At 49.7% G+C, this 10,477-nt stretch overlaps 1 protein-coding gene and 1 long non-coding RNA gene across 9 annotated transcripts in view; one reads left to right on the top strand and one right to left on the bottom strand.

Moving 5' to 3' along the window:
* Positions 1–724: 724 nt before the first annotated feature.
* On the top strand, positions 725–3,755 carry LOC146757725 (uncharacterized). The gene is made up of 2 exons (XR_014935887.1): positions 725–2,136; positions 3,517–3,755. It is a non-coding gene; the product is annotated as an uncharacterized LOC146757725 (long non-coding RNA).
* The window catches only part of LOC146757723 (RNA-binding protein Raly-like), a 114,300-nt gene continuing 107,308 nt past the window's right edge, over positions 3,486–10,477 (bottom strand). For all 8 annotated transcript variants that reach the window (XM_085519963.1, XM_085519962.1, XM_085519961.1 and 5 more), the window contains 4 exons: positions 9,888–10,001; positions 9,298–9,443; positions 5,342–5,390; positions 3,486–5,210 (listed from right to left, as the gene is read on the bottom strand). In XM_085519963.1, coding sequence (XP_085376089.1) covers positions 5,346–5,390; positions 9,298–9,443; positions 9,888–10,001 — 305 coding nt within the window. In that variant the 3' untranslated portion in view covers positions 3,486–5,210; positions 5,342–5,345. The remainder of the gene's footprint in view (positions 5,211–5,341; positions 5,391–9,297; positions 9,444–9,887; positions 10,002–10,477) is intronic.

Below are 10,477 nucleotides of genomic sequence, written 5' to 3'. Positions count from 1 at the left end.
AAATGCTGTAGGGCCTGAAGCTTAGGCTGTTTTAGTGGGTTAAATACGGAGTTGGATCAAAAAGTTCATGTTAATATTGAAATAAATCAGACCCATCATATGTGAGGTCTGATGAGTACAGACACTGTATTCTGTGTCTCTCTACATGAAAACTCACAAGCGTTGGTGTTGATGAGTAATGGAGTGTAAAACATCTCAATGTAGACTTTGCTGGCACAGAAGTCTGCTGTGTCCAGGAGCCGATGCTTTATTGAAAGCAAACAAAAGAACCCCTACCTTTTTCCCAGTGTACCTTCAAAAAACGGGTATAATCCACTGTGTGTGCTTTGTGGCTATTGCTGCTTGCCAGGCTGATGTGTTTGAAGTACAGTCCTATGTTCAGAGGGGAAAAAAATAAAGGGTTTTGTTGTGATGCTGGATGTAGGTAAGCAGCTCAGAAATGGATTTCTTAACAGAGCAATGTGATAGCATTGTTTGCTATGGGCCCGTGTGCAGGCATGGGTAACTGGGAGGCAAACAGTTCCACTTCTATGTGCTTTCCTCGGTGAGATGCAACTTGACTGTATGGTGCTGGTGGAGATGTGGGAGCTGGATTTCATTTGGCACTGAAGGGAATCCCTGCTTGAGTGGGCTGGGTAAGAGCTGAGGAGCTCAGAGCACAGTGATGCAGTTGTGTTGCTCTTCTCCATGTCTTCTGTATCTGAGAGTTTTCATGCTTTCACAGAATCACAGAATGACCCGAGGTGGAAGGGACCTCAAGGATCATGAAGCTCCAACCCCCCTGCTGCATGCAGGGCCACCAACCTCCACATTTAATACTAGGCTGGTGGCTGTGTGTATCACTCAACCCGGAGCTCTGTGCTGTACCTGCTGGGCACTGAGTTTCAGTGTGACATCCTGAGTGTCTTCTATGCTGGGGGAACACATCTGCTAGAGGTAACCCAGACCTGGTTGGCCACCAGGTGAGTGCTATGAAGAGCAGTTGCAAAGGCAGCACACAGTACTTGTGTCCCTGGTGCAGATGGGTGGGCGTGCATTGTTCTGCCCTGCTGGAATCCCTCCTCAAATGAGCTATTAAGGTTTTCTGCAGATGAGAAAATTCCCAGTGGATCACTGCTTGGGTTCATTTAGGACCAGATTTCTCAAAACTGTTCGTAGTGCAGCCCTGAGTGTCACCATCTGCAGCAGGCAGCTGTTTTTCAGAAGAATATCCCATGCAGCAAGAGGGTTTGACAGAAGGATCTGGAGCGAATTAGAGGAGCTGAACACATCTTCTGTCCTTGCTTTTGCTGGTGGGGCTCTGAAGCGTTTCACTTCTGGTGTTGTTCTTGCGGTGTTGGCATTGCTCATCTCCTGTGTGCTTTGGGTTGCTGCCCACTGGGGCTCAGTCCTTGTGGGTCTCTGAGCACCCAAACCACGTTGATGGGCTCTGCACTCCCTTACTCCTGCTGCTCGCCTCCTTCCTGATCTAATCTTTCACATCAGTTCTTAAAGCAGTTATTCCAACATTACATTAGATGGTGATGTGCAAACAAGCTCTTGATTGCTTATGCTCCCAGCCTGTGAATTCACTCTTGTGGTCCTGAAATCTCCCAGGACTCAGTCCTGGTGCTCATGGTGGAATCTGCCTCCCTTGGCCCCCAGGAGCTGCTCACACTGAGCTCAGAGTAGGACGCTCTGCACTGTAGGGCTGCTGCCAGTGTCCCCATCCCACTACCATCGCCAACCAAGAGCCATTGGAGCTTTCCCTGACTGCCAGCAGTGTGGATCCTCTGTGAGTGGGGTGAGTTGGGCTGTATTGGCTGAGGAGGAACCAGCAGCCCCCAAAAACATTGGGGTTGCCTCTAAGGATGCTTCAGTTGGAGGGACAGTAGCAGGGAAGGAGCACTGTGATGTGGAGCAAACCCAAGAAGAGACTTCAGAGGAGCCATTGCTTTCCTACATTAGCCCCTGGGCTCTTCCAGGCAGACCCTGAAGACCAGCAGATACTTTCTAAGCACACCCCTTGTTTTTACAGTTCCTTGAATATTTCCAGGTTGTTAATCAAGGTTCTGCTTTGCTTCTTGACATCTGATCCATGGTTGGGCAATACTTTCCTGGAGGATAATGGCTGGTACCCACTGGGAACCATTAGAGGTACGTAACCACATCTCTTAATGTCTCCACAACTTTATTAAGAGTGTGAAAAAGTATGGAATTATCCCACAGATAATTCACTGTTCTGAAAGAGTGGAGCACCAAAAAGCCTTGCACATTGTCTTTTCCCATTCAGACCAGCACGTTTAAGCCCAAAGCTTAAACGTTACATGTTTCACAGTTTCAGAGGTGCAGGCATCACAGTAGGGGACGGGAACCTCTGGGTTTGTCTCCAGCAAAGACAATGTTGCTGTCACCATGATGGCAAATGGAGCAGCAAATGAGAGAAGGCAAGTGATGTCCACAGGTCTCAGTAGCGCAGTCTTGCCTTTGTGGGTGATGGGGAAAAGCTTCAACAACTTCCAGTTCAGAAGATGGGAACTGGATGTACACTTATTCCAGCTGTCACTCTACAGTGGTGGCTTCTCCTCAGAGAGTGAATTAAATGCTCCCCTTGGGGAAATGCCCAACCCCTGTCTTGGCACATCCCAGCAGGGCAGCATCAAGTGACAGGGACTGACTCCATGGGGACATCATGATGGGGACATCATGGGAAAGCTGTTCCCACGTGGCTGGGTGTGCACAGGGTGGGACAACTTCACAGCCATTCAAGAACTAACAAGATGCGACGGAAGGACCACGATTCCACCACAGCAAAGCCAGAAATAGGGTTCTACTCTTCCCTGCATTCTGTTCCCGTGTGACAGCAGAGTGTTTCAGAGGTGGTTCAGGAGCTGAGCTGTGACCTAAGCATGCAGCCCCCACCCCACATTTGTGGGTGTGTGTGCATGGAAAAGTGGGAGGGGAGGGGAGGGTTGGGGACAGGAGTGGTGTGCAGGAAGAAGTGAAGCTCTACTCTTGATAACGATACTCCACAGCAAACCTGCAGGGTGCTTCTCAGCTGCCTTATGACCTGAAGGGTGAATGGACTGTTCCCTTTCCCAGCCCCACTGCTCTGTCTTTCCCTCTTTGTGAGTAGATCTTCTGCACAGTCCCATACAGAACTCACTTTGTGAGGGCATAAGCAATGATAGCTGCCATGCAGGGGCCTGCATAAGAGTTCCCAAAGTCCCTCATCCTCTGCAAGAATTTACCAGAATCAGAGCAGCTGTGTGCCAAGAGACCATGGCCACACTCTAATGGCCTAAAACCAGCTGCTGCATCGAGCTGGAGCAGTGCACGGGGTTTGGGGTGGGCATGGAGTGCTCTCAGAGCTCACCCTGAGCAAAGGAAACCCAATCCTGCTGGCAGAGCTGAAGCTCAGGGAGAAAAAGATTTGCTCACATGAAATACAGCAGAAAAACGTGTGTGTCTGTGCAGGGCAGAGCAGACAACAAAAGCAAATTAGATTTCTTTAGATTTCTTTCTTTTATTATACAGGATCATATGTACAAGGTCACCTTTCTCCCAGACAGCAGCATCACAGCCAGTTCATAGCAAAAAAACCGCAGCTCATCTCTCAAAGCCTAAGAAGAAACAGCTCTACAACGGCTCAGTACAACACAATGGATAAAATTGTACAGGAACCGGAACAAGGTGGGGGAAAGCACGGTTATCCCTTCATTCCCTCGTGACTTCTTCAGGACTAAGAAATGCAAATAAAACGTTGTGCTTCAAGAGCCATGCTTGCTCCAGGATGGTCCTCCGGGCAGGGGGAAGTGATGCCCCCACGACCTGTTTTCCCCTCCACCCTTCAGAGAGATATGCTGTAGAAGAGGTGTGGCTTTGAGCGCTGGAGCAGAAAGCAGGAGTCCCCTTACAGAGCACCCTGTGCAGTCCGGGGGGTGCACGTGGGCTGTTGGGCTGAGGAGAAGGTGTGGACAGCATTCTGGATTCAAAGCACTGGTTGTGTGTGTGTGTGTGTGTGTGTGTGTGTGTGTTCTGCAGGGGGAGTGGGAAACAGAGGGGAGATGAGCAGGACACGATGATCTGAATAAAGTGCTGCGTGAGTCTCAGCCCCATCCGCCTCTGAACCCAGAAAAACTGCATAAGCACACGGAAGAGGAAGGAACAAGATGAGAAAGGCTGAGAGACTTATGGGCGTTGTGATGAGAAAGGGCTGCTGCAGCCTCCTATTCGCAGGTCGTGGCATGGGTCAAAAGCAGGAGAAGGAGGTACTTGCACACCCACACACATTGTGCTGGGGGTCACTGTCATTGGCCTCACCGCACTCAGGAGCATCGCTGCACCGCAGAGCCATCAGATGATGGAGCACAACTGTGGTGGTCAGGGGCTGCACAGCGCTGTCCTGGTGCCCCAGAGACCCAGGGGAGTTGGCTGAGGAGCAGATGTGAGCAGCAGGGCAGGGGCTGATTGCTCTGGCTGGAGATGGGTCACAGCCCTTCCAGGCAGCTGCTGCTCCAGAAGGGTTGCATCCACCTGCTTGATGCACGCTTGCACCCCTTCTCTGCCGTACAGCTGAAGATGACACATGCCTTGTTTCTCCTGCTTGGGATCACTTGCTTTCCTGCAGGCAGCATCTCCTTGCCTTCTCCTCTCTTCGAGTAGCTGCAAAGAGCACAGCACATGCACAGCCACCAGCTCCTGTCTGCCTGGAAGCAGCCACGTACCTGCGGCTACAGCAGGAGGTGACGGCTCTGGCAGGAGAGCTCACCCCGCACCCTGTTCCTTAAAGTGACCTTGAGTGTGAGAACACAAATTGTCCAAACTGAGACAGTACTTTTCCCCCAGTTACCAAATGCTCTGGCTCTCACAAGTCTTTATTGAGTTGGGCTTAGTTGTCCTTCCTCTCCTGCCAACAGCCCCGTACTGTCTCTGACTCACTGGGCCCATACCCAGCCTGGGGTGATAATGGATCACGCAGGGTTTGGCTGCTGCCTGTGCTCACTGCAGAGCTCTGAATCCATAGCGTGGGGTCGTGGGGATCTGCTGGGATGAGTTTTCTTTGTCTTTGCTTTACAGATGGGTGGAAGATGTTGGGCCACGTTTCTCCTTTTGAATGCCAGGTAGAGGTGACAGCAGCACTTCAATTTAGCTTGTCTTGCTCAACGTGCCAGGACAGGGTTTAGCCTCGTGCTTTCCTCACACCATCATTCACTGCTGTTCTAAATGGGCTGCAAGGAGAGACAAGGAACAGAGGGGATAAAAGGGTACATTGTTTTCCTGCAACCTCACAGATGCAGTGTGTCATGTAGGAAAGGAAATGAGGGGCTGATCAGTGACTGAAAAGCAGTGTGGGCTGTACCTGGTTACTGTAGTCTGGCGTCCTCCACGTCTGTGTAATGGCTGTTCTCCTGGAGGAAAAAGGGAAGCAGAAACAGGAGATCACCACGTGCCCATCCTGCCTTGCCTGAGCCACCGTGCTGTGTCACATGCAGAGATCAGCTGATTCCACGGTGGGCAGTCACCCCAGCACGTTGTGTGATTCCATGCTTGGTGTTGAGGTCTGGCTTATGCTGAACCTCAAAAAGACTGGGAGGAAATTAAGCCCACCTTCCTGTAGTGGAGTGAAATCAGGTGTCTGATCTGTGCTGCTCCAGAGCCAGACCTCCAGTGGGAAAGCTGCCTGTCCCTGGGGAAGGTTTTAAGCCCAGGGTGTAAGCTGCAAGTGGTGAGCACTGATCTCTACGTGAGCAATTGGACAGACTCCTGACCTTCACATGGCCAACTAACCTGAGAATTAAGTAGCCACAGCATTCGTACAAAGGAGGCTTCACCATGTGTGTGTGCACAGCCTTGCCTTGTTTTAGTACTGTGAGAAGTTTATCTGGGACCTGGGAAAGGCCACACCTGTAAGCACAGACCTTGCAGTCCCAGGAACTGCACAAAGATGCTCAGGGGAAGCTGATTTGAAATGGCAAATAGGGAACACAAGGACTGCTGGTGAACAGAGACACTGCACCAGTCTGCGGCGCAGCTCGTCCTCCAGGTTAACACTCAGGATATTCACCACTCCAAAGGCTGTGATGGCAGTGCAGTGTGCGCTGAACTGCTCCCCATATGAGAGTGGATTGGAAAATAAGGCATGTGAAAGTTGCCCTCCTGGAGCCATTCTGCAATATGGCATCATTAAACGAATTAGGGGCTCAGCAGTAGTCTTTTTATTTCCCAGACAGAAAATGAACAGATGGAAATGGAGCCAAGAGATGTCTGCAGGTGATTATAGGTGATCTAGATGGAAAGCAAGACAGCACAGCCCCAACCTGGTTAGCAGAGGGCACTGGAGGAAGGAAATAGCCTTGTGCAATTAGGGAATTCAAGTGGGTGTTTGCAGGGCCCCTGTGGGGGTCAAACTCTGAAGGCTGCAATGCATGAACAAGGAACAGCTGGAGACTGCACCCAAAAGAGCTATGGATGGCGATTCCCAAGATGGGAAGCCTGGAGGCTTGTGAGTTCTGGCAGCAGAACAAAGGTTCCTTCTTTGTCTGCAGAGCTGCAGTTACAAAGCAGGTGTAGTGCCCTGGAAACAGGCTCTTCAGGAATACCCAGTCAGGTGGCACGTGCTCTGGGCAAAGGAAGGGCTCAAATGCATGGGGATTTGCCTTAAGGCAGGCGATGAGTCAGATGAGAGCACCTGGCTGAGGATCAGGAGACAGAACAACTTATGTGACATGGTGGTTGGCACCTGGTGCAGCCCGTGTGATACAAAACCTACTGAGGATGGCTGGAGGAAACCTGCTGGCTGCAGGCACTTGTACTCTTCATGGACCCGACCAACCTGCTGCCTTCTGGAAAGTCAACAGGGCTGGGGGCAAGCAACCCCACAGATTGCTGGTGAACATCAAGAAAGCTTTCCTGATGCAGCTGATTGACAAGGGGTCAGCCTGATGTGACCCATGAACAAGGCAGATCCAGACAACAGTGTGAAGGTGGGAAGAAGTCTGTGCTGCAGTGGCAGTAAGACAGTGAAGTTGAATTTCCTGAGAGAAATGACTATGACAAACAGCAGAATTGGACTTAAAGGAGCAGATTTGGGGTCTGTTGGGCAGAAGCTCACAGGAGACCTTTCTGTCGGCCCACAGAGCATAGAGGAGTTGGGCTGCCTTCAAAATCACCTGCCTCAAAGCGTGGGAACAGCCCGTCCTGCTGTGTGGTTGGGCAGACATGGCATGAGACCAGCAAGAATGTACAGCAAGGGCCAAACCAAGCTTCTTCCTACAGAAAGAATGGGACCCAGACGTGAAAGCAAGGCTGGGCCACTCAGGAAGAATACAGAGCCATCGCTCCAGCTGAGCTAACAGTGTTAGGAAAGCCAAAAGCCAGCAGAAGTTGGAACTGGTGAGGGATGCAAAGGGCAAGAAGAGCTTCTGTAGGTATGCCAGCAGTAAAAGGAAAGCTAAGGAAAAATTAAGCCCTTTCTTCAGTGAAGAAAGGGACCCAATGACCTGGTGACAAAGCTGATGGAAAAGGCCAAGGTGCTCCAAGGGTTGTTTTTGTTCCTAGTTAACTTGTTAGGTCTGTCTTGTGCCCTCCCAGACCCCTGAGCCCAGTGGCAGTCTGTAAGCTGATGGCTGTGAGCCAGAGACACGGGATGAAGGACTCACTCACCAGGAAATGGAAAGGCTTCAGAACTGCTCAGTGCTCAAAGGTCAGGAGCAAAATGTAAAGGATGGCAATTGTGATTTGCCTTGCGGTGCTTAAGAAAACACCCCTGCAGACAAGTTCCACACATTAACCTGCTTCACGCTGAGCACATCTGAGCCTGTCTGAAGTTGGCAGTAAAACATTTCTGAACTCAGTGCTGCTTTTAAACCTGAAAATAACAGAAAATAGAAGTGATAGGGCCTGAAACAGTGCACTTGTTCACCCATCCCTGATAATCTCTTCTTGAAGGAGATGGAGAGGGACTTTTTACAAAGTTATGTAGTGACAGGATAAGAGGTAATGGTTTTCAACTGGAAAAGAGTAGATTTAGATTAGATACAAGGAAAAAAGTGTTCATGATGAGGGTGGTGAGGTGCTGGCACAGGATGCTCAGAGAAGCTATTGATGCTCCATCAGGACCAGGCTGGATAGATGGGCAGCCTGATCTGGTGAGAGATGTCCCTGCCCACAGCAGGGGGTTGGAGCTGGATGATCTTAAAGCCTCTTTCAACCTATGCCAATCTGTCATTCTATGATTCTTAAATCCTTTCCAGCAGATACCTATCCAATCTGTGTTCCTGTCCCCTGAATGGCAGAGAAGTCCATATTTTCTGTTGACAATCTGCGTGCTCCTTTATCATCACCACCATCAGTGAGTTATCTCCTAATTTCTACCACCTGTTTCCCTTGATATAAACCTGGCCTTCCCTATCCTAACTGATATAGAGAAGGAGGCCAGCTTTTGCCTTTCTTCCTTCTAGCAGTCTCTTATGATATCTCCCCTTAATCATCTCAGATTTAGACATGGTCACAGATAACATCTATGAGGCCCCAGAAACTGAAACAACTAAAAGACCCCATTCAGATCCCTCATCCAGTGGGGTAAAGTGGAAGAGTGAAAACAGCCAGCCAGTGTCCTAAGGTTTTTGGCCAGAGGTAGAATGAAATTCTACATGACCAGCCCAGTGATGATGGGGTGAGGCAGAAGAAAGGGACGGTGAGCTCCATCCTCACTTCTGGTGCCACCAGTGCTGTGTACTGGGAAAGGCTCACAAAAATCTGCTCCCTCGGTTCACCAGTCCTTATTCAGGGCAGGACTAAAGCTGATATGCACAGAAGAAACCCACACTCAGAGGAAACTGCTGCCCTTGCTATGGTTGCTCAGCATCACAGAGTGGCCTGCTGAGACTTCAAAACCGCATTTCAGCCTTTTGGTGTCCATTGGACAAAAGGGCATTGCAAATGCATGCTGTTAAGAAAGTGCAGACAACACAACATGGTCTGTCTTTAACATATGTTTCCATTCATCTGAGATCCACTTCCTTTGGAGCAAAGCAACTTAATTAAACCATTAATGAAATGTTTTGAAATCAAAGATAAAAGTAGTTTGAATTTCAGAACACAGCAGTGTTTCTGCAGCATTTATGAGGTCACAGCTTTTGCAAGCCGCAGAACAGCTAGGAAGAACAAGCTGTGAACAGTCATGGGATTAAACACAACAATTTCCTTCTGGGAGGAGAAAACTGTTGTCCTGGAGAGTTTAATAAGTTCTGGTAAAACTGTGGTCCCTTGCTGAATCCACTTGGCTGGAGGGACACGACAGCCAGCCTCTCTTACCAGTTCATCTTCACACTCATCCCGTGCAAGGCCCTCCTCCTCTCCCTCATCCCCATTCAGCGGCTCCTCCGTGTTGACCTCTGCCTCTGACGCTGTGTCTTCCTGCGAGACTTCACTTTTGCTGCCATCCACCTTCTTCCGTACCTCTGTGAGAGCAAGAGCCAAGGCATCGGGATCAGGAGGTGATGGCTGCAGCCTGATCAGATTAATCCACAGGGCCCCAGGACTGTGTAAATAATGGATTTGAGGGTTTCTTCTGCAATGGGAAGTTTTGCTAGTTTTGAAGGAGCTGCTAAAAAGCAGCAGAACTGCCCCCCCCTTCTGCATCCCTCTGAGTGTGGGAGGCAGAAGTAACCCAAACAATAAGGCAAACGGAGCAAAATCAAACTGTGCTGCAGGAGAGAAAAAATCTCCCATTCCATAGTTGGAGGGGATTGGGTGTGTGATTTTGGCAGCCCCTAATAATTGGCAGCACAGAATGTTTTTTTCACCACTTATTTTGTAGAGATGCTTCAACACCATCTGGTACTTCTGTGCTGTTTTCTGCTTCTTCTGAACACTGAGAGGAACAAATCGGTGTTTCCACTGACCTGTGGACTGTTTCTGCTCCTCAGCAATCTGCTCCAGCCGGCCCAGCAGAGCGTCAATGTTGGATTTGATCTGTGTCAGCTCAGTTTTGATTGTTTGAAGCTCGCTGCACTTCACTTGGAAGGAAAGGACAGAGAGGTGTCAGCCAACATGGGCTGAAATGGGAGCACAGCCTTTGTTAAGAGCTGCAATGAGCTCTCCTGCGCTGGGGCCTCTCACAGAATCATAGAATCATTAAGGTTGGAAACAACCTCTAAGGTCTTCTAGTCCAACCCCAGTCCATCCCCACCAGGAACACTGACCATGGCCCTCAGTGCCATATCAAACCTCTTCTTGAACACCTCCAGACTTGTGCTACAGACCCCTCACAGCTCCTCTCTGGTCACACTCCATAACCTCAATGTCTTTCTTGTAGTGAGGAGCTATCTTAGTTTCAGTTGGGACAGAGTTGTTTTTCTCCACAGTGTCTGGAATGATGCTGTGTTTTGGTTTTAGGAGAAAAACAATGTTGATACTGCATCCAGCTGTTGCTGAGCAGCTCTGTACAGAGCCAAGGACATTCCAGTTTTCTCTGCTTCTCCTACTGTCCTAT

The sequence above is a fragment of the Coturnix japonica genome, chromosome 19, assembly GCF_054131305.1.
Source record: "Coturnix japonica strain WE chromosome 19, WE-NBRP24, whole genome shotgun sequence".
In the NCBI taxonomy this organism is placed as follows: Eukaryota; Metazoa; Chordata; class Aves; order Galliformes; family Phasianidae; genus Coturnix; species Coturnix japonica.
The sequence above is the reverse complement of the archived record's forward strand: the minus strand, read 5'-3'. Positions and strand labels throughout refer to the sequence as shown.